The sequence below is a fragment of the Homarus americanus genome, unplaced genomic scaffold (assembly GCF_018991925.1).
Source record: "Homarus americanus isolate GMGI-L3 unplaced genomic scaffold, GMGI_Hamer_2.0 scaffold23578, whole genome shotgun sequence".
NCBI classification, from domain to species: Eukaryota; Metazoa; Arthropoda; class Malacostraca; order Decapoda; family Nephropidae; genus Homarus; species Homarus americanus.
The window spans coordinates 4,223,428-4,248,147 of NW_024733231.1; the positions used below are offsets into that span (position 1 = coordinate 4,223,428).

The following is a 24,720-nucleotide window of genomic DNA, read 5'->3' on the forward strand; positions in this document are numbered from 1 at the left end:
CTTCTCACATGAACGACAAACCAGCTCCCATTCTACTTCAAAATTCATTGATAATTCATTGAACACGTATATTAGAAGTATGATATACAGTCCATCCAATACTTACGTAATTTGTGAAGTATGACGATTGTTCTTGTCGTTTTCGCTCAAAGTACAAACCTCCGTGAATGAGTCGAAGTCACACAGGCGCCATCTTGTCTGTACTAAATGGCGATCATGACGGCGTCTGATTGGTTGATTCGCTAACCAGAGATGCAACAAACATAATCGTGCATTCATTTAATTTCTATTTAAATCATCATCAGATAAATTAAAGTGTGTACATATACATAGAAATTCAAAAGGCACTCCATTACATCAAAACTCGTGCAATAATTTCTTATATACGCAACAGATAATAAAATATTTGTACGTCAGGCAACAAGACACTGATGAACAAAGAAATTTCACCCCTTTAAAAATACTTCACACTGGTTATTTAATTACTTATTTATCTAGAAGGAAGAACTTGTTTATCTAGAAGGAAGAACTTGTTTTTCTAGAATGAAGAACTTGTTTATTTAGAAGGAAGAACTTGTTTATCTAGAATGAAGAACTTGTTTATCTAGAAGGAAGAACTTGTTTATTTAGAAGGAAGAACTTGTTTATCTAGAATGAAGAACTTGTTTATCTAGAAGGAAGAACTTGTTTATCTAGAATGAAGAACTTGTTTATTTAGAAGGAAGAACTTGTTTATCTAGAATGAAGAACTTGTTTATCTAGAAGGAAGAACTTGTTTATCTAGAAGGAAGAATTTGTTTATTTAGAAGGAAGAACTTGTTTATCTAGAAGGAAGAACTTGTTTATCTAGAAGGAAGAACTTGTTTATCTAGAATGAAGAACTTGGAAGAACTAGAAGGAAGAACTTGTTTATTTAGAAGGAAGAACTTGTTTATCTAGAATGAAGAACTTGTTTATCTAGAAGGAAGAACTTATCTTGTTTATTTAGAAGGAAGAACTTGTTTATTTAGAAGGAAGAACTTGTTTATCTAGAAGGAAGAACTTGTTTATCTAGAAGGAAGAACTTGTTTATCTAGAATGAAGAACTTGTTTATCTAGAAGGAAGAACTTGTTTATTTAGAATGAAGAACTTGTTTATCTAGAATGAAGAACTTGTTTATCTAGAAGGAAGAACTTGTTTATCTAGAAGGAAGAACTTGTTTATTTAGAAGGAAGAACTTGTTTATCTAGAAGGAAGAACTTGTTTATTTAGAAGGAAGAACTTTTTTATCTAGAATGAAGAACTTGTTTATCTAGAAGGAAGAACTTGTTTATCTAGAAGGAAGAACTTTTTTATCTAGAATGAAGAACTTGTTTATCTAGAAGGAAGAACTTGTTTATCTAGAAGGAAGAACTTTTTTATCTAGAATGAAGAACTTGTTTATCTAGAAGGAAGAACTTGTTTATCTAGAAGGAAGAACTTGTTTATCTAGAAGGAAGAACTTTTTTATCTAGAATGAAGAACTTGTTTATCTAGAAGGAAGAACTTGTTATCTAGAATGAAGACCTTGTTTATCTAAGAGGAAGAACGTGTTTATCCAGATTCTAGAAGGAAGAACTAATTAAACTACACCAAAACACCAAAGCAAGAAAACAGGATTCACCAACCTCCAGTGGCCTTGTCGGCATCACAGTCGAGAGGAAAACAAATCTGGAAATGCATTTTAATTTCCCCAAGATGAGAAAAAGCACAAGTGGTGTGTTCCTCATATTACTGTATAGATAAATTTATTCTCAATGGGTTCAGTGTTGGTTCAGTACAGCAGTAAACGTGAGTACTTAAAGAAATCCTGTCTTGTTCATTAGGGTCAGATTGGATATTCCCTTTCATCACTGATCCAAGACAGCAGTGAGAGGTGAGTTTGCTACAACTTATGTCTTGTGTGGATTTTAATATGAGATTAGTGAATATTTCAAAGGGAGTGAATCTCTTGCAGTAGTTGATGATATTACTGAAGAAAATGTCTGTCTGTATTTCAACCCCCCCTCCCCCCCGCACTTATTACAGATGGCGTACAGTACAGTATATAGTACTTTCTGAGCAATATGTGGAGCAAAGCTAAATCCATACAGGTAATGATGAGGAAAATAAGAGGTGGATACAAAAAAAGTGTCTCATAGTCACAGCAATAGGAGAATAAAACCCCAAATGATAATGTGGGTAGTTTATTGTTCTGCAGGGTGGTCACTACCTGGCTATCACAGCTCAACTGACGCCTCACCACCACCACCCTGGATGTTGCCGCCCTACACACCTACAGTAGTCTTGTTCCTCCTATGTGCTGCCTTATAAACATCCAACATGACCTTCCTACCTCAATGCCACAGTCCAACGCCTCACAAAACATATCTAGTGCTTTCATAGCCTCTCCTTTCCTTCCTCCCATACACCCGTGTTTCACAAGTTTAACTTTGTGTGTGTGTGTACATTGGGGCACCTCCCACACATGACCTACACCATGCTCGACCACCACCATAACACACGGCTACAATGTGATAAATATATCAGTTCAACTCTAAATCTCTTCTTTGTGTATGTGTATATATATACATGAATATACATATGCAAATATATACATACATACACACAGTATATTACATCATGATTTCAATGTGATAATATCCCTACTCTTCAATATACAGTACAGCACTAAGACTTACATTACCTGCACACTTACAGTACTGCAATATTTAAGGTTATAACATGTGCCCAACTTCTCTCGCAATATACAGCAATAAATAACACCACTTGCAATGCACCAGCAGTGTCTATATAATCTAAAGAAATAAATACCTATATGACATAAATAGCATACAATCTTATGGTTAAATGATGTCTTTTATAAATCATAAAATATACTACTGGAAACTATTGCCTTATGACCCATCGGGATTATGGTTGTGCAGGTTAATGTACCAGATTTTGCTGTAAGTTTCATAACAATTATACTTAACTTTTACTTCCATACAACACTCTTTGTAAATACAATATAAAATGTAAATAATACATTAAGACTTGCAATGGTAAATTACAGTTTCACTATCAATTCAAAATTACTAAAAACTAATATGATTGAAGGCTTATTATAATTCAAAATATGTACCCTGCATGTTTAAAAGTAATTTACTTAAGAGGATTTGCTGGTCTAAAATAACATTTGATAATTACAACAAATACAACCTAACAAATTCTCATAAAAGTCAGAGATCAACCAGAATATTTTCAACCATGAGGTAAACAAACAGTTTAAGTTTACTCGACAAAAAAAATCTACGCTTAATTATGTATAGTAATAAAATATAACTAAAACTGTATGAGTAAGTACCCTGTGGGGATGATGCTTCTCTTCTTTTGTCCAGGGCAACAAGAAGGACTCCAAGAAGCTGTCAAAAGTACAGCTACCGTGTGCTTACTGTGAAGGAGACACACATGAAGTTGTCTATGTGAGGTAATGGGTTATTGGCGAGAACTATGCTCTGAATATGCTATCTGATGATTGGTTGAGATGACCATGCATTCCACTATAACTAAAAGTGCTCATGTGAACCGAGTGAGTGTCAGGGTGAGTCATGGGTTAATTGTATTCATGATTGACTTTATGTCTTTGGGAAAATGGAAACTAAACTTGAGATAGGACTGAGTAGTGCATGGACAGTAATGACGCCAAGAAAATATGTATTATTTCAAACATATATATCTTTTAATGACAGTATAAAGGGCTGGGCACCATCACATCTCATGATAACACTATCCCTTTCTTAGGGCATTCCCCTTTGTGTAAAACTTTTATGGAAAAGTTTTGACATACTACTTAGTATCTGTACTTACAAAATCTTGCAAAAATACATTTCCACAAAAAGGGAACGTACCTTCACTCCCCCTTCCCATTCAAACACGACAAGTGAGTTCGTAGGTTTTCATACATTTTGAGCTAAAACATAGAATATGCACTGAAGTAGGTCCTGAGTGTATCTATAGATCTTGGAAGTCCTCCTGAGAATGGCCATCAATATTCAAGATAAAATCTGTAACAACTCATTGGCCAGAGTGGGGGAGGGGGGGATCGCAGTTGTGAAATAACGACAAGGTAGTGATGAAGGGTGATGATGATTTATCCTTATATTCTGCTCCTATTCTAGACAGTGGTTCAGTGAACAGATAATATTAGAAATATTTTTGCAACTCTGACATCAACAACTACAGTACTTGCATGAATGACCGAGCTATAAAATACCTTCTATACATCTTGGGATATTCAGTATGGTGCCTTCATGCAATCCAAAGAGAATGCTGCTGAGAGAGGAGACCTGCCAGTTTCCTGGTCTTTATACAAAATGTTCACAGTTTAAGTCTATTATTAACAGCTACTGTTTTTAATTAGTCCATGTGTCTTGAAGAAAATATCTAAAACAATGGATTGACCTACAAGGATGAAACTCGGCTGATGGCTTGGGTATTGGCCAAGGAAGAACTGTTTGATTTTGGAGTAAGGTCAAACATAAAGGTCACAAGTCACCGTCAAAGTTCTGCATCACACGGGGTTTGCGCTCTGATGTGCATCCCTCAAGTGAAGCACGCAGTTACCCCTCATAAAACTTTAACTTAATATATATAAATATTATATTTTTGAATTATTTTTACTGTTTATTCAGAAATGTTTACTTTACACTTAGGTGAATGACAGTTTGTATGAGCAATCCTGAGTCTTTTAAACACCTGAGGTTAAGAGCATAATTAGCTAATTCATAAAGTTAAACAGTGAAGATGACTGTCCATTTCTAGTAGTTTCAGGATCATTATCATTTAACACTATCTCAAGCAAGCAAATATCCAATTGAAAAATATTTGTACCACTTGATATATGTAGTACACACAACCGCACCATCCCAACCCTTACAAAGCACCAAAACCCCCATGTTCCCAATGTTTACTATTTTGCAGCCATCTTCTAGTCACCTCTGAGGATCCGTAATGACAAGAACAACACTGAGAGGACAGCTCCCAAGATTGTGAGACAAAGGATACGTCACTAAGACATTACAAACATGGGTTACAACCTAAAACCATTCCTCTAGGGTAAATATGTACTCGTTAAATCAATACACCTGCATAAAACCGGGTGAAGGTATAACACAGCTATCAAGGTTCCCAGCTTAGGTAAGGATAGAGCACCTAGTTGCTTTAATATATGTAATAAAACTTTCAACAACAACAATAACAAGATATTCTCTGATCCTCCCTATGTGGGTGAGGAGAGTCTGGTGCTGCCTGAAGATGAGGCAGATGTCCACAATCACACACACACACCACATCACCTACCCACGTCTCCAAGGACAATGTTGACAAGTACTCTTCTAGCATCACTACGACAGATTCCTCAATGGTCTCTTCCTAACGCTCGCTTTGTTTCACTTATTCTTAGTTCAAAAAGAAATTGTGAAGTTCTTTTACAGCATGAAAACCTGCTTCATGGATGGGTGGTTTCTTAAGAGCCTTGGTAAAATTTCACCTAGTTTCCAACTTAAAAAACTGCTCCAGACACCACCTAATATTCCAGTTCAGTGACAATAATATTCAAAACAATTATAAGAATTACTACTTTACCATGAATAATTCACATATAGTCCATCAATAAATGTTACCTTTAGATTTTCCCGAATATAAACAACTAAGGAGGGCTGGCACACTGCAGGTCCCCTTTTAAGCCATTCCACTGTTTTGAAGATTATATATATCTATAAATCAAAGGCCCAACACAATTTCTTCTTGCACCAGTCTTATATGAACAATGCGTACAGTACAGATACAGCTCTGTGTGATAAAAATAAATCCAACACTCCTGGGTATATTTGGTATGATGCTAGATGGTGTTGTAGAAGAATTAATAAATAAATTATAAGTGAGCATGGAAGTGGTCATGATGTAGGTCAGGATGGTTGCAGTGGCGGAAGCAATCGCCCGTTTAAGGCCATTTTACCCCCCAAAAAAAAATTACAACATAACATCCAGGTAAGTGGTGGAGCTCAGCTAGCATACCGTGATCACAGCTCTACATATTTTATACATCTGTACATGCAACGCAATAGTGCTGACACCAACACCAATTCTGATCCTCACTTGAGGTCCTCCAAACACAATGTCTCACCGGTTGCGAACTGGAGCGGAGAATTAACTGAATTTACATGTGGATCAAAAAGGGTGCTCTTGTCACAGAAGCTGTTCCTTATTCTTGTACATGATCCTTGCTTTGGGGAGGCAAAAAGCAAGAGTTTCAAATTGAAGAAAATATTTATGATTATTGTTTTAAACAGATGAACGACAAAAGTGTCTTCACTCCGTAAACACAACACTGGTAAGACATAAGGTACTTCATTTACAAAAAACTTCGGTAATATAAAATGCACAGGTCTAATTACTGAAAAATGTTTTGAAATTTACAAGGTTCTGAACATGCCATCCATTACCAGTATGAAAAGTACAAAATATTTAAAAACAGGCAATCAATAGAATGTTTATAAACATATTACAAAGTATAGCACTCTAAACATGGAAACAATGTACTTGTGGCAATAACTGTAACACTGCTCTAAATATGACGAGACACAGGAAAATGATCCTCACGACTCTTCTTCAATGGCAGAAGCTCTTACTTCCCCCACTGAAGTGTGAGCCAGAGCCACACAACCCGTCCTCACCATGATTGATGGATTTGTACCAGTCACCGGAGCTTGACACTAGCTCACGTGTAGCAGCTACCAGCCTTCATAACCAAGAAAATGCCACCCTCTACCTCTTTGTTGCTTCGCTTAATCTCATCAATAAAACTCAGCTAGTCTTTTTTTTTTCGCTAGTCTAATTCTACAAATTTCCCAAAGCTATTATGTTCATTTTCGATCAGGAAATAATAATAAAAAAGCACTGAATTTTATAATTATTCAACAAGTAGCACCAGTATTTGATGGACCAGTTACCTCTGTTGGTAAAGGCTACTTTGCAATATTTCTAGGAACAAGACTGGTGCTGGCAAATCTTGGTAAACCAAAAGACAGTAAATAACAAATCAGAATTGTATCAGTCTCATGGTAATCACAAACACTGTACAGAACAAGCAAGCAGAGTAAAGGTCTAGTACTGCATATCATACCATCTGCTTTGTGATCATGAAATTAAAATCTCAAATGTATTATCCTACATAAACCATTTACAGTATAGCCATTTATGCCTGTATATAAGACATTACATAACAACCTACCAATATATAGGCATAGTACAGAAGCAAACTTGGCTGCAATGTTTTTAGTTGTTCCTTAAGTCTTGTACATAAACCTTGCTCAAGAGACAAAGTAACAATTTCAAAGTTTTGCTACAGTTGGGGTGGCTTACAGTAGGACATTCATTGAGGAACATAATCAAAAGTGCTCATACATCACCCAGAAGTTTTGAGAAAAGTTAGCACATACACAGTTGTCATGTGACTTTATTTGATAATGAGACACTCTTAATTCCTTACAAATTCCAGGGATCACCAGAGAAAATTCCTCAAGGGTGGAAGTATCCGAAGAGGTTTATCGATGTGACAATACTAGCTTACACACTCAGAGTTCAATTACTTGATAAACCAACATGACGGCTGACCCCAAGAAATACTGGCATTATCGGAGGCAATTACCGTTTACCGTCACTCATATACTGTATCTGGGAAAAGACTATAAACAAATACATTTTTTACACACCTTACGAATTTTGAAGCATGGCGGACATTTTTTTTTCTGCAGCGCAAAGAATCCAAGCATGGCGGAATGAAAACAAAACATGGCGGCCCCTTGTGGTGATCCCCGAGCTCATCTGCAAGGTTCTGTACTAAAAACTTTTGCACGCGAGTTCTTTAAGACAATGACTTTGTAAATGACTTTTCAGACGATGATAATTTTTCTGTGTATTCAAAGGAAGGCCCAAAGATTCCCTTAAGAACATATAGAATTAAAAAAATATCTTAAGAGAGAGAGAGAGAGAGAAAAATAAGGGATAGGACATTCAAGAAGGGAAAATAGGTAATTCAACACGGAGTTTATTTTTTGTACTTGTGAGCCCATAATATTTGTTGACACAGTTATATCAATTTAAGACTTGCTATGCTAAAACACACACCACACTTGTCCTTGATATCTGAAAAAGTATTTACCAGTATTTTCATGATTCTGAGAAAGACTTCATAGGAAACTCTCAATATGTCTTTGTTGATCATAAGTGTAGTTTGCCTCTGTTAAAATCCAAATGATGAGAATTTAAACATGAGAAACAGAAGAGGGAAAAGCAGAAACACAGTACCTTACAGTCGTGCCCACAACATGCATACCACATCTCACCAACTACAAAATGCATCTCATCCTCCTCAGGACACTGGAGTGGCTATAATTTGCACATAAAGACAACTCTTGATTTGTGATATGAACATTCAGGTGTATGAAGATTTATATTTCTATGGCACAATGATGATCTCATTAAGTAAGATGTTTTAGTACTGTTTAAAGCTTTTGTGTGGAGAAAACAATCAAAATAAAGTGTTAAAACATAATAAAGAATCTCTTGTAAACCACATTAATTACATTGTACAGTATTGAATCAATGATTACTCTCACTGCATTCTTAAAGGGGGTTACACTAATAAAGCAGCTTCAAACGAGGTAATGCAACACATATAGAGTACAGTACAGTATATCACAACTGACCACAAGACATTAAAAGAAATAAAAGCTAAAGCTGTCTGCTATTTCCTTTAATGTTCTGCTTGTAGTTGATTTACCAGCTTACATGACACAGTAAATATATTTTATCAGAATGACAGAAAACATTAAAATAATATTAATATATATTTGATCAAACTGAGACTTGTATCACAAACTCTAAAGAAAATTTCATGTACCTGTAGTTAATGAAAATGGTAATTTTAATTACTGACTTCACTCTAAACCATTACAGGTATTTTGTTAACAATGAAGTAATTTCCATATAACTACTGTACTGCAATTTCAAAACAAGAAAATAAAAGATGTCCATAATTCTCTTTGACAAAAAATAAGGAAATTTTTTTGATATTAAAAATGGGGAAGTGATCCTGTTATCCTATTTTCTAGCCTAGTCTATAGCCATGTTGCTGCTGTGTGTGTGCTGGTGGTGAAGAGAGAGCTCCATCCTTCCCTGTCACATTAATACACCTTAAGTGAGGAAGATTAAATGCCAAGGTTACCTTCTCAGGCCACGACCTCTTAACAGAGCATGTTGTCAACACAATCAGTATACACACTCACCTAAGTACATCCACTATGTTTCCAGGAACAATCAGTCATCTTGATTCACATTCAGTTTCCAAGGTAACCGTGCAAGAACCTAAGGTAGGGAGAGGGAGGCCGAGCTGCTTGAGTATGAGCTTCACTAAAAAAAATCAGATTTTAGGATCATTCTCCTATACAGTATGTAGCTGATGCCCTCTGAAGCAGCTCTTGTTACAACAGCCATCACAAAAAATTGAAAATGGGAGTACAAACTCTTCAGGACTGGAAGAGCTACTTCAACCATGCAGCACTGAAGGACTTGAGTACTGTGTCAACCAATGACATCCTGAAGCCTCTAGGAACATTAGCAGCCATCGGTATTCTGAGTCTCAACAACAGTGGGCATAATGTGTTCTCTCGGAGACGGGTCATAGTGAAACCGTCTCCAAGATCCCTTGAACCAGTCCAGTGCAGATTGAGTTAGAAGAAAGTGAAGGCAGAAGGGAAAAAGCCCCACTAAACTCCACTCAAGATAAATGATGCCAGACCCAGAGCAGGAGGCAATACAACAACATAGTCTACACAGCAAAGACCCTCGGGTATTTCACCCTTAAAACAAAAAGTAACTTACCCCATCAAAAACTAGGGACCCATCAGGACCTTATAAGATCTAAACATGATGTACAGTATATAAAATAGTACCTGCTGACACAACAGTGCAAGAGGCTTCAGAAAAAGATGAAACACGAGAAAAAAACAATTCTTCCTGCGCCAAAGAGACGCGACAAAATGTGAAATGCCATGGCACAGTTTAAGCTTTCAAACAGCCTGGAAATGGAAGGAGAAGATGGATGTCAAATTCCAAAATTTCCAATCCAAGTTGAAAGCAACCAGCCAATGGGTAGTACACTGTGGGACGGGTGATAAACAAGCTGGAAACTTGTGATCACCCACCATTGATAATAAATCCATTAAGTAAATCAGGAAGTAACAACAGATAATGTACCTAAATAAAGCATCTGCCCAAATGTTCAACACTGTTGTCTGGAAGACACAAAAGACCTCCCCACCAAAATAAAGGAACCAAGCATTCCCATTAGTTAAAAGGGAGGAGTTTAAGATTGGGTGACCACATCTCCTTTTCCTTACGTCTAATGGCGATTTATACGAGAAAATTACAACCAGGTACACTAAATCACCTTAGACACCAAGAGTCCTGAGAAGGCAACCTTTGCATCTACTCTCCTAACCTTGAGTACAGTACAGTACTGTACAGCGAGTGTAACAGGGAAGGACGGGAGACCAGAAGATCAGCCCAGCTACCCAGGGGAGTAAGGTATAATAGTCAACACCCCACTACTCCAGGCACACACAGTAATAACAGTCATCTGGCAGAGGGCATCAGCTAGAAATGAGAGCCAGTGAGGTAAATTGTGTATGATTAATACATCATATAAATGACACTGATTACAGTTAGTGACAGCACTGCTGCCACAATTTCTCTGAACTTAGTAGATGGCTAAATAACTGCCTAGTCAACACAACCATACTTAATTGCTGCTGTAGAGGTAAAGTACAAATTTTCTTACTGTATCACATTGAAAATTCATTCAAGGACTTAGTACTTTTGCCTAGTTTTCTAGCCGGTTCCCGGAGAACCCGACGAGGTTAAAGCCTTGGAGTTAATCGTGACCTCTGCTGGTTCTTGCTTTGATCCCCAGGCAGGTCTTGGTTCGTACTGCTCGGTAGTGATGCGGATCTCGTCACTGTGGGTGGAGTCTGATGACTGTGTTGTCAACTCACTGTCCTCACTGTCAGAGTCAAAGCTACCATTTTCCATAGCAGCGAGTGGTGCTCTCTTTGGAGGCTCATTCAATGGGAGCAAATCTGTCTGCTGTAGAGTGCATGGTAGAAGTGGAATGGAAGGCAGTGAACTTTGCATGGTACTGTTGTCTACAGATAATCCTAGGCTTGTGTCCTCTTGACTAGTGCTGTCCACTGACGAGCTCAATAATGAGTCTCTATCGCCCTCGGGATGTGGACTGCTTGGACTTGGTGATGGACTCCCACCCCCCCTGCTACACACACCCTCATCAAGAAATCCACTATCAGTCAAATCACTGGAACTTAGAGAGTCAGAGTCCTTGTCACTCTTATGACTCTCAACTTGACTGGGTTTATACACAGCCATATTTCTCTGTGATACCAGCTCTCTGCGTTGGCACTCCGAGGAGGATGTTTTGAGGCTGACGGCATCCACAAACACATCGTCACTATCTCCATCTGACTTGAGTCTGACAACGTGACCAGATAATGGACGTTGTGGTAAACGTGACTGATCCTCTGGAAGACCAACTGACTTACAACCTACAGATTTATCCAACTCACACTTATTTTCTTTATCTCCGACTCTTTCCATGACCACTGACGATGGTGAAGTTTCCTCCACACTAAAACCTCTTTCTACTCTAACTGGAGAAGAAATGACAATTTTTGGCCCAGAAGCAGAATTAGTACAAGTGAAACTAGTACCAGACATGCACGTTACTTTCCCTTGTTCGGAAGGTAAGCTTTGAGAGCCAGATGGTTCTGCCACCCGAGTTACGGTGAAGCGGCCACCGGTACTGGCCCTACTTGGCCTCATAGAATTCTGTTTTGGTGGCAGACTAAGATCTCCTGCAGACATACTTCTTCCTGATTGGGAAACAGGAACTGAACTGCAAAGAATTGTGGTTTGGCTACAACCTGATATTAGTTCAGGGGAACTCTTGGCGGCCTCGTTGACTCGGAAAACCCTAAATCTATTTTTGAGGGGACTGGGTACCGGACTGGGTGATGGACTGGCACAAGGGCTGGGAGAAGGACTCGGGAGGGGGCTTGGGGCTGGACTCGTATATTTCTGCTTTTCTTCTTCTCCTCTATTTGGTCCTTCAATTTTATCAACAACAAATGCCTTGTTTGGCGTCGTTTCACAAGTGAGCGAAATTTTTCTGATTGCTCCACTAAGACATAATCCTTCATTTGGAGATTTAACCTGAGGACATCCTTGGTTGTTTTCTTTAGCTTGCTCTTCTGAAGCACGCAAGTGACTTCGAGTTAAGTTACGCTGGCAGTATTCTTTTATATCTTTCTGAAGGGTAAAATGTTGCTCTGCTAATTCTGCTGCTGGCTCACTTCTTGGGTCTGAGTCAATGTCCATCTGGATGATGGTAGAGTTCAGACGCAGAGAGTGAGCCAGAGCCATTAGACCGGCCACGCGTATCGGGTTTTCCCGCAAGTCAATGTGCTGAATGGCCATGTTGTCCGCCGTATACTCGGCAAGGGCCACAGCTCCTTCGTCCGCTATTCGGGCTGCTTGCAGACCCAAACGAAGTAAGGCATGATTTCTGAGCAGTGACTCTTTTAGGCGTAATATTCCTTCACTAGTCAAGTTATTTCGTCCCAGATTTAACGTTTCCAAGGTTTTAGTTACTGTGAGCATCCCAGCCAAGTGAGATGCTGACTGCTGGGTGAGGTGATTGCTCCAAAGAATGAGAGAGTGGAGACCCATACAACCTTTCTTATTGGTGGAAACATTGGTCTCAGTCTGTTGTTGTTGCTGCAGCTTCTGTTGCTCTGCTATACCTTCACACACGTGCCCACATCCAGCATCTTGGACGTTGTTGTTTCTTAAATCCAGGAGACGAAGAGTACTGTTAGCACGAACTAGGTTACCAAGTTGTATGCAGTCATTGACACCGAGTCTATTTTCTGCCAAATACAATTCAGCTAAAGTATCATTTTGTCTGAGTGCAGCGGTCAGCATGATGAGAGGTCGACCGGTCAAGTTACAGTTTTCTAAGTGGAGCGTGTGCAACCGAGCTCCAAGTCGCAGCGCTCTACCTAATATAGGCATGTTGGTCTCATTCAAATTTGTATTGCGGGCATCGAGATACTCAACAGATGGAGTACGTTTCAGCATTCTAGAACAAGCCTGCCACCCTCTAAAGCCAATTTTTCCATTACATGAAATATTTAGCTGTGTTGCAGAGTCATAAAATTCAATCATATCAAACAGGGGTATAGCAGTATCATCATCAAGAGAGCAACCTTCCAGATCTAGGATCTTAAATTGTACTCTTCTGAATATTTCCTCCAAGCCTTCACACTGTCCTCCCTCCAATTTTTGACCGCGAAGACTGAGGCATTCCACACGTCCTGCAATGGCCAATGGCAAGGCCTTAATTTGTTGTAACACTCCGGGAAGAGGCTGAGTACGGTGCCGCTCGCACGACGATCTGTACGCTGCTGCTATCTCTTCTACTGTGACTCCTGCCATCTGTTGCCATGGATTAACTGGCTCTAAATAACTAGAGATCAGATGGGTTTCGTCTTCGGGGAATGAAACTCTCCGAGCTCGACATCCCTGAGATCTCAGTATTTTACGTGCCGAGTTCGAAGCTGAAGGAACAGGAGTGGAGGGAGCTGAGAGTGGCTGAGCTTTCAAACCTTTCCCATCATTATCAATACTCAACATTTTACCAGTCTGTTCTCTCTCACATAAATGATATTCAACTTGTCTTCTCTGCACTGAAATCACTTTACTCTCATCAAAGTGGTTTCCTCTTTCTGTTCCCACATGGCGTTCCTCATCACTGTCAACTATCCTTACATCTTTAAACAAGTCCTCCGTGACTTCTTCTCCCATCGATATATTATTATTTGTTTTTTCATCATTTTTGGCAAGCACATTGGAACATATATTTACACTAGTGGATGATATCAGTCTACTACATTCAATATTGACATCCATGTTGTTCATTTTTGTAGGTTGAGGTTGTGAGGTGTCCATCAAGTGTTCACTACATACTCTAACTTCGTCGTCCTCAAATTCATCAACAACCAGCTTTACACTCTTCTTGGTCTCACTCACATAAGACTCCTCAACACTCTCACTATCTACACTATGACTTACAACTACCTTCTTAAAATTACAAGTGTCATCAGAAGACATAGATTCAACCTTTACAGATATAATATTGCCCTCGGAATCTCTCTCACCGCTGTCGAAATCTTTACCGGCCAGTTCAGAGACACCCGAACTGACTCGGGAAGAATTACCAAGTACATGGCTAAGTTCACTCTTTACCTCACACACTGCAGAGAGAAATTCACTTTGAGCATCTTTAAATGCAGTTTTTAACTCATTACCAACACCTCCTAATTCTACAAAAGCTGATGCTACTTCACCAGCAATATTCTCATAGACAGAAGCCTCCGGTGTCTCTTTTGTCTTTGTTTCCTGCCCATCTTCAGCACCTTTTACTATTAATTGTTTTCCTTTATCAGAAACATCTATTTCACTGTGTCCACTTATGCACACTTGTTCTTCACAAGCATCATTTCCAGTTAGTGAGTGTGTCACCTGTGTTTTACCTTCACCAGGCACCTCCTTGGTGCACTGTTTTGTGTCCACTGAAGCATCGTCAAGATGCTCTTGGCCTTCCAGTAGATCATCACTCAGAGCTTCAGCCTTGCTAGTACTGCTCATAATGCTCCCAACGTTGCATATGTTCACTGCGATGCAAGAGTTTGCTAAGCTCTGACAAGCCACAGTGACTCTTTTTACAACAGTGCTTTCTCAGTTCATTTACATATATGGGATCACAGTGAAGAACATCACCAAGTTCACGTTGATGGGCAAGTTCGTGTAAATATACAGAGTCACAGAGATTTCTAGGCTTTAACATGTGCCTTCTGTGGTACGACGCAAACCTTCTAGTATCCAGAGCACTGTTAGTTCTCATGACAGAGTGCAACAATTTCTTTATACAATATTCATATGTCAGTTGCTTATGCCAGCTCACTAACCTGACCATAGAACCAAGTGTTAAAATGCAAATTCCAAAAAATCTTTAAAGTAAATTCTATAAATATATTTATTACACACTAGTTACTAAAATATTATTGTATAAGATAAGACGAAAGTGTCACTTGAGGGGGAGGTTGAGTGGGAAGCGGCTGCGAATGTACTCATCAGCCTTTTCAGCAAGTTCTAAGTTCAAGGTATTGCATTCACGAAGAAACTGAAAGGAAAAGATGGCAAATTATTTTTTTAAATGCTACAATTACATAAAAAAATTACATTATAAAGTGGTTTGTCCCATATAAAGAATGATGACTGAACAGAAGATGTTAGTTTACAAGTGTGGTGAGGTCTGTCAAGGCAGAATTGTAATGCAAAATGAATGTCCCCAGCTGCACTGTACTAGATACTTATTATGTAACCCTGGCAACAAACTGAGGTGTGATGATAGTATGGACAGAAGCTGCATGTTGTATAAAGGCATAACAAATGATAATGTGCCGGACTGTTATTTTCAACGCTGACCCCAAAGATTCATCCTGTTCTCTCTCACATAAAAGGACCACACAAGCCCTTTATAGTGGTTTATGAGCACTGTAAAGGAAGCCTCGCTATCCAATAAACCAAAATATATATGAATTAATTACAGTACAGTAAAAGGAATATAATTGCACATCCAATAATCATTTTCAGAAGACAGAAACACGTAGGTAACTCACCTTAGCTATGATGAGTGGTTTGCCATTTATTACGTCCAGCTCACCAAAAATAACTACAATAGAGAAATTCAGGTTGCTGCAGCTGCCCAGTAACTCAACATTTACCTGCCAAGAATGAAGGTATAGTGATTTAATTCACTAAGAATGAAGGTATAGTGATTTAATCCACCAAGAATGAAGGTACTACAGCAATTTAATTCACCAAGAGGTCTGCAGTTCTTTACTAAAATCAACAGCAGTGAAACCTAGATATAACGGACTTCTCTATCCATATAATCCGCTAGATGAAGGTGCCATATCTAACGGACCCTCGATATAATTGAACTTCCCAAAGCATATAGACCATTAAATTGAGGTTTCACTGAATATATATAAAACAAAGTATTAGTAAACAATCTGAAAGTTAAAAATGTCCGTGAATTAATTTAGACGCATGTAAAGTCTCTAACATAAGTCCAGTCGCCTCACTTGATGCTTCACAACCCCCAAAATTAAGATTCATGTACCGAAAGCAATAGACAATACTGTATTAGCTCCATGCCACCTTCAGGATACTTAATTCAGTATATTCTGATATTATGCAACACTGAAGTCAATTAAATATACTGCAACAGCTTCACTAAACTTATTATTTTATTCATGTTCTGAGATCACATTTATTCCTTGTATAAATAAAGATACAACATTCAACATAATAATGAATTGCTGTTTATAATTCTGTACAGACTGATGATTTTATCTTTATATTAAATACACAAGCAATAGAATGTAATGGCTCACACAGGTAAACCTTAGTTTATTTCACCTGATGATTAAAAACCCTAACACTACCTGGAAGGGTTAGGTTAGATTGGGTTAAATTAGGTGAGGTTAGATTAGCATTAAGGTAAGGTAAGCTGAGGTGTCTAATCTTCAGGTAATCACAATAAGAAGCATTAATTTTATATTTAAGGGATCACCTGAAGAATCTCCTTGCCAGCTTAATTCACTTAAAGATTAACCACCCTAATGCTAACCTAACCTAACCTAACCTAGCTAAAATTAACCTAACCTAATCAAACCCAACCTACCCTAGCTAAACCTAATTTATTCTATTCTAACCTAACCTTATCCCCCAAAATAGTGTAGAAACAGACGACGTATGTTATATAAATCAACAAGTATTTAATATTAGATGTATGGTAAGAATGTCATTTTCTTGGTCTGAATTTATTAATATTTTATCATCAAATTTTATAGAAGGAAAGTTTTGTTAAAAGTCAAGATTCATTAATTTTCATACATTCCTGGAAACAGAAAATTTTAACCTTTGATAAAACTGAATTTCCATAAACAGTTTGAGCAAATGGTAGGAATTTTAAAATTTTTTCTTGTATATAGTTTGAAGTTAAGTAATATTATGGCAAAAGGAAAGAACAATTCTACCACTGCCATGCATTGTATATATTTTCCACAACATTAATTTATTCACCTGATTAAGGTATGTGTGTGTGTTTATGTGTGTGTGTTTGTGTGTGTGTGTGTTCTCAGAGTACCACAATTAGTTACTTTCGAGTGTGTAACGGTAGTTCTTGAGGATGAAGCACCACCTAACATGTCACCAACACCTGTACTTGATATTTACTGACTCACATCACACAACTATATGAATAATAATCACCAAAGATAACTTCAAAGTTTTCATTATTGAGTCGAGGTCAATCCTGACATATTTGCTCTCTACAAATATCTCAACCAAGATTGATTTTCCTGTAGTGTCAAGAATCATTCATTCAGAAGCTCAATATTACTCGAAACACAAAACAGCATTTTTTATATACATTAAAAATGGTGGATGTCTTATTTGTGGCCAAAACATTATTATTCACTTCTTTTAATATATATTTTCAAGTCACCAACTATTTCTGTGATTTTTCGTATGACAGACATGAAATATGACAACAAAACTCCTGTCACAATGGTCAATTAATTTAAAAGTTGCCATTGTAAAATGAAAAAATGGCCACAGGTTGGGGGGGTTGCAAGCAGCAACCATCTTACCTCGCGCCACATTATTAACCAGGTGTTCCTCCACAAACCTTTAACTTAGTGCACTCAACAACAGGTGTGAATCATTAGCTTAACACAGGCAAGGTTTACAGGGTGTCGGGGGGGGGGAGTAAGCATTAGTAGAGAGGTGAAGGAAGGATCTCACCCAACAAAGCATTCAGTACGACTTGGCCAGCAACGTTGCATGAGGTCACTCTTCAATACAATCACACACACGTATATATCCCGCCGTGTACACGTCATTACCTTCACAACATTCGGTGTTGACTATAAAGCTCACTCTCCAGTTAATCACTTGTCTTATTTTTGTTGATGTTTGGTTGTTTTCGTGATCAGCTGTTCGGCTGGAAAACTCCCAAGCTGGCCGTCGACCTGCCTACCTACTGCCGCCACCAACACACTACCCCTCACAATACTACCACCATTATTATCTCTCCCCTCTACCTCCCTCACACAATTTCCTCTTAACCAAACACCGTAAAATAATTCATAAGGTAGTTTCAAACACCAAAAAAGAGAAACTCCATCAAGAATAACGAAAAAATGAATAACACACACTTCCATACATTTCAACAACTGGCAACTATTACCACTGTTGCCATGGCAACTTTAGGCAACGTTGCCACATCTACCACACCACTACAAGCATTACTACTACACCTACACACCTCAAATATTATCACATGTGGTCAATTAATCTTAAACTAATGGTGTCCTTAATGAGGAAATAAGTATCTTAATAGGAATATACAATCAACAGCAATCCCCAGAGTCCCTTTACACACACACAAACACACGCAAGAACACATGATATTTACGCACAAAAATACCTTCACCCCAGGGTCCTCTATGACGAAATAGCGGCACCTTATCCCATTCACTCACTCCCTCACCTACTCACGCTAATAAACAAAGAAATATCCAACCACAGCGTATACAGTAAGTACATCTGTCATTTCTCCCTCGCAAGGCTTCACGAAAGTATGTAAAAAGTGTCAAGGTATTTTATGAAGGTGAAATTATTGCGTATTCAGATATCTTTTACATACAGATAAATATTGAGTAAAATCTTGACAAATAATGCAGGTACAGGTATACAAACAATGTACTACTAAGACAATGCAGGTATACAATGTAAATAATGCAAGTAAACAAACAATTTTCATGGACAATACAGGTAGAAACCAATGTCGGTATACAAATGTAATAATTATCTAACTAGGTATAAAATGTAGTGTGTGAGAGAGAGGAACCTTTGACGTAACTTACAAGTATATGCAATAAACAGAAATGTCTGACGTCACAAATACCCACCCAATCAGCAAGAATCTCCAATCAAAAAGAATCTCCATCTATCCAATCAGTGAGAATCTCTTACGTCACAACTTATCTATCCAATCGGCGATCGAGAATCTCCAATCAAAAGGAATTGCCATTCTCGTCTTTACAATCAGTGTCTTCACTTATCGTGTTATCAGTTGCAACATCAGCCTTGAGTTAGTGTACACACGCGCACTTAATCTAATGGTGTTCCTTGTTGACCGCCTTACCTCCTTCATTATCAGTGGAGCAAGCAACGGGGAGCAAGTTAGTGGCATTCTACTGGCGCGCTGATATAAAAAAATTAATTTGAGATAAATAATGGTGCTCTGACGTGATAAAGTCGATTCTGTGATGAATGGTGGAGCTGACAAAATAATATTGACTTATGAGATGACTAATGGCGCTCTGACACACTACACAAACGTTCATTGTTATTGTTTACATCCGCAACGTTCTCACTTCTCGTATGAACAGCTGAGAGGCTAACAGATACGACCACAACCTTATCTCACAAATATATTCTTATTAATGTCCGCACAAGATCTTCAAAGAATAAATAAATTAGAGAGGGAAGTTTTCATTGCCACACACACCTCAAAAAACTCAAACACGAAGATGAACCAGTGATAAATAACATGGTAATCCCTCTATCTTCACCGCCCTTAACTTAATGCTAAATAACGTCAAAAGTCACGACAGACAGACATTCATCCACAATTCATAAAACATCAAGAACGATTACTTACATACTTTAATAATACCAATAATAACTTTACGGCATATACTGTATATTCGTTAATCTTATACCCGAGGAAGGTGTCAGGTTTGATTAAGTAATGTTTGTATGTCCAATGTTAATCTCCATCACCTTACTGGTGATATTGATAAGCACATGATATCTTTGTTAAGCTGTCCTTACCCCTATATTAGCTTACTGTTTACCATAGTTTGTATACCTACACTATGTACATTGTTTACCTACACTGTTTATGTACATTGTTAGGATACCTTACTTAAATTTAGTTACCTCCTGGAAACGGCTTAACACTGGACACGAATGGCGAATCAGTGAAAAGTTAGAATTATCAGTGAAAAAATAAATGACGTATAAACTGAAGCATAAAACTTGAGAAGTAAAACTGAAAACAATCAGTTCTAATCATCTCCAATCTCTTGTAACCGTCTACAAACATGTCCAATCGTCTCCAACCACCTCCAATTATCTCCCATCACCTTGATGCGTAATTGCGTATCCTATGTAAAACAAAAAATCACCCTGGTATGTTTATGTCTATCCTAGCTAAAAAAATTAAACTAATACAAATACTCCTCAACGTGCCTACAGAAGCCGTAACTAATTTCCTCAAAGGCCATTGAAAGTATTCCTGAAAATGTCTAAAAAGTAGCCCCCAAAAGAATGATCATGGCCCCAAAGTGGTCATAAAAACGTAGTCGTGAATACCAAAGTAGCACCCGTCTTCAGATAAAGGTGGTGAGAATAATTTAGCAGCAAGTGGCTCGGAGACCTTCAACTGTGACATTAAAAACACAGGAGTTGTGTAGGTCTGTCTGCCTTTCTCACTCACTCGCCCTTGTCTCACTCACTACTACTGTGTCTCACTCATTACTACCGTCTGTCTCACTCTATGTCTGTCTATCTCACTCACTCATTCATTCATTACTGGCTTCACTCATGCATTCGTTACTGTCTGCCTGTCTCACTCCTGCCAACCTCACACACTCACAATGGGAAGGACGGAGGAGGAAAATTAGAGAGAGGAGGGAGGTGTAGAGGGGAGTGGGAGATAGAGAGGCGGGTAGGAGGTGCAGGTGTGGTTGTCTTACATCAGCACCTTAATAAGACACGCACCTGATCACAAAACACCTGGGAAGCCTCAACGTTGGCAAACACCCGCCAAGGACAGATTCACCAAGTTTCAACAAGTTTCTCCAAGATTTCAGTAAGTTTTCCTAAGTTTCAGTGAGTTTTCCCTAAGTTTCAATAAGTTTCAGCCACAGTATCAATCGACATATTAGATGGTGTGTAGAATGATATTTATAATGATAATTAAACAAATGTCTGTCTCTCATCATACGAGTATTTCTGTAATGTTTGAGTCCTTCACATGTACACACACCTACATCATAGTTACATATATACTGTGTACATAGTGTCACAAAGGCAAATTTGTTTAAGCTAATTTTCCTTACAAACCCAAGTATTATTATTATTATTATTATTATTATTATTATCTCTCGCCTAAACCCTAAAGCACTTCTGGCGTGACAAGTAACACACCGTGATTATGTGGGTAAATACGACTGGTCACGCGCTTCGCCACACTGTAATTTGTCTCTGGTCTGACCTAGATTATGGTGAACTGACTTCCAGTTGCGTATGAAGGATGGCAACTGTACACACACTCCCCCACCAACCTCCCACACAATTTACACTCCTCATCGCCCCCCTCACAATTTACACTCTCCACCAAGCTCCCAAACAATTTACACTCCCCCACTATCCTTCCACACAATTTACACTCCCCAACAAGCTCAACACAATTTATACTCCCCACCAACTTCCCACACAATTTACACTCCTCATCGCCCCCTTTACACCACCCCAACCTCCCACACAATTTACACTCCTCATCGCCCCCCACAGCCACACCAACACCACTCCTCATCGCCCCCCCTTCAGTTCATACACCACCCCACCAACCTCCCACACAATTTACACTCCTCATCGCCCCCCTCACAATTTACACTCTCCACCAAGCTCCCAAACAATTTACACTCCCCCACTATCCTTCCACACAATTTACACTCCCCCACTATCCTTCCACACAATTTACACTCCCCCACTATCCTTCCACACAATTTACACTCCCCACTAAGCTCCCCACAATTTACACTCACCACCCCAATTCTCCCTGAGCCCAGATGATTAAAGAGGTATCACTTAGCCATGGAAAATATGGTCTGTACTGTACACGGATGATGGCTGCCGTCCCTTGATTTAACCTCCACTTATGATGGCCGTTGTTTAAGGGTTTGTGTACGTATATTACCTTCGACAACCTAGGCAAAGGTAGTTATTCGCTCTCTAGTTATCTGCATGAAAATAGGTCCAATGCGTTGTTTATTTTATGAATTATGACGCATAATGCACTGTGGAATAGATGACTACCCAGGGGAATAACAAATGTAAAATCACATAACAGTGTTTGTGATTTATTCATAATAGCGGAGGTTTTGCTAATCATTTTCGCTCTGTCTCCCATTGCAAATAAACACACGATTTAATTGTTCCTCAATATACAGGTATACGGTACTTACAGTATACAGTACAGTTGAGTCTGGATTTATGGGGTTTTGGTTTACACGTTTTGTCATTTACGCGGTGCCTTGCCAGAATTGAAATGCTTGATTTACACGGCAAATTTGGTCATTTACGCGGGAAGCAGCGCGGGCAGGGTGCACACAAGGTCCCCCAGTCATCAAAACATTACCGAATTCTTCACCTGCCACCCACCACAGCCGGCCCAAGTCAGTGATAGTGAGGATATGGACTTATGAGGACTTTGAGGGGGTTTGACAAAGAGGCCCTGCAAGCCTCTGTGGTGGATAGTGATACAATTGATACAAGTGATACAGGTGAGGGCCAATAATCTGCCCTCTGCCTCGGAACCAACCCCCCATCCCCGTGTGCCCAGCCATCTTTTCTACTAATGTAAGTGTTAAAAAACCTAATATTATTGATATTTCTCGTAATTATTAATTGTGTGTGCATACCATCATAAAATTAACGTACGTATTGTCGGAAAAAGTGGAGTTTGGGGGTCGGCCCAGTCTCTATTTCAATTAATCCCACATGTTCTGTTATTTCATTTACGCGTTTCTTGTTTTACGCGGTACTCCACGGGTTCAATTGACCGTGTAAATGAAGACCCAACTGTACAGTGCATATATAGTGCTGAATAAAATCAAATGGCATTAGTCAAATACAGTACTGTATCAAAAGTGGCATCACAGAGTGAAAAGGTTAAATTTGAGAATTAGCTTTTTAAAATGCAATACAGTACTGTAGTGTATATGTACAGTACTGGCTCCAGAATATATCTGTACCTTCATCAGTACTGATCAAGTCCGGTCTTGAATGAGATCACACTCGGTGCTGTTCCAAGAGTTCACAACTATTACAGTACAGTACGACAAAAAAGTTTGCCCCCACAGTTTTCTGAGCTGGTGGCTTCTTCAACTAAGCTGTGACCCCTAGGGGGCATCCACCAGCTCCAAGTATGAACACTCAACTGAGTAAGTATGAACACTCAACTGAGTAGTTTGGTAATGGCTGGAAATGTAACCCAACTTTTACTCTGGAAACTTGTCCTTGTTAATACTGTACTGTACCAGTTTCACTTGCACAAGCCCGAAAAATTATTTAACTAACCGTTCATACAAGATCGTCATATGTTGGCATAAACTATGTACCATACAACAAGTAAGTTTGTCATAATTCACGAAACAAATTCATAACCCAAAGGGGGATTTGCTATTCATGCATACAAGCACCTCCCTGTTCTGATGGTGAGTGGCCAGACAGGTGGTGGTGATCCCAGTTCTTAGTGCTGAGTAGATAATACATCACCCTTGGCAAGACACTAGTCCACCAGTGACATACGTACCCAATAGTGTACAATGTAACTATTCATTTTACTGTTGAGTGTGAAGGAGTGAAAGTACAGGTACACATCCCAACTGGTTATACAATAATAAACACCTAAAACCTACCATGATCATTTTACAGTTGCTTCACACTAAGAGAGTCATCTGTGAGAAAAAGAGGTGCACTTTGAGCTGTTTCATGCCATCACCAAACACTGAAATCAATAAAACTACCGTACAATTCTACATCAATCATATAAGACCACTAATGTTCTACAATTACTGCTTACGTACTTCAAATTCAGACATATCATTCTACAATAAAGTACTACGGGACATGATATAAAAGACAAACTTACCATAATCTTGGATTTGCAATCCTTTGACGTTCTAGAACGCAGCATAGCAGTATTATCATAGGGGGTAAAGCCAGTCAGTTGACCACGAACTTGCACTTTGATATTATCCCATCCACTCAATGACGTGACGGCCGCCACCTCCCACACTAACAATGGCAAATAGGGGGGTTTACTTGCTGGGACTCTTGTGGAGGAGGAACTTGCTCGGGATTCTGACATATTTCCTCACTATCAATGTAATCTTCTTCCGTCAATTTAATAAGTCCCACCGATAATGCTCACTTTTTCTTCAATGGATAAATCGTCTATAACACCATATACAGTATATAAGACAAATTACTGTATACTGCACTTATTCTAATTCAGTTTAGTCTTTTCTATATCAGTTTTTATCATAGTACATAGGAGTTAAAATAGTACTGCACTGTAGAAAAAGTTAATTAAA

General features: G+C 38.7%; 1 protein-coding gene across 2 annotated transcripts; it reads right to left on the reverse strand.

Moving 5' to 3' along the window:
- Positions 1–2,189: 2,189 nt before the first annotated feature.
- Positions 2,190–24,659, reverse strand: LOC121869570 (protein phosphatase 1 regulatory subunit 37-like). 2 transcript variants are annotated; one of them, XM_042370985.1, is made up of 3 exons: positions 24,276–24,659; positions 15,877–15,981; positions 2,190–15,377 (listed from the first exon to the last, which is right to left on the reverse strand). In XM_042370985.1, the coding sequence occupies exon 3, from the start codon at positions 14,840–14,842 to the stop codon at positions 10,952–10,954; it is 3,891 nt and encodes a 1,296-aa protein (XP_042226919.1). In that variant the 5' UTR covers positions 14,843–15,377; positions 15,877–15,981; positions 24,276–24,659; the 3' UTR covers positions 2,190–10,951. The 2 variants fall into 2 exon arrangements, with proteins under 2 accessions (XP_042226919.1, XP_042226918.1); XM_042370984.1 differs by lacking the exon at positions 24,276–24,659 and adding an exon at positions 18,172–18,318.
- Between the last annotated feature and the right edge of the window lie 61 nt (positions 24,660–24,720).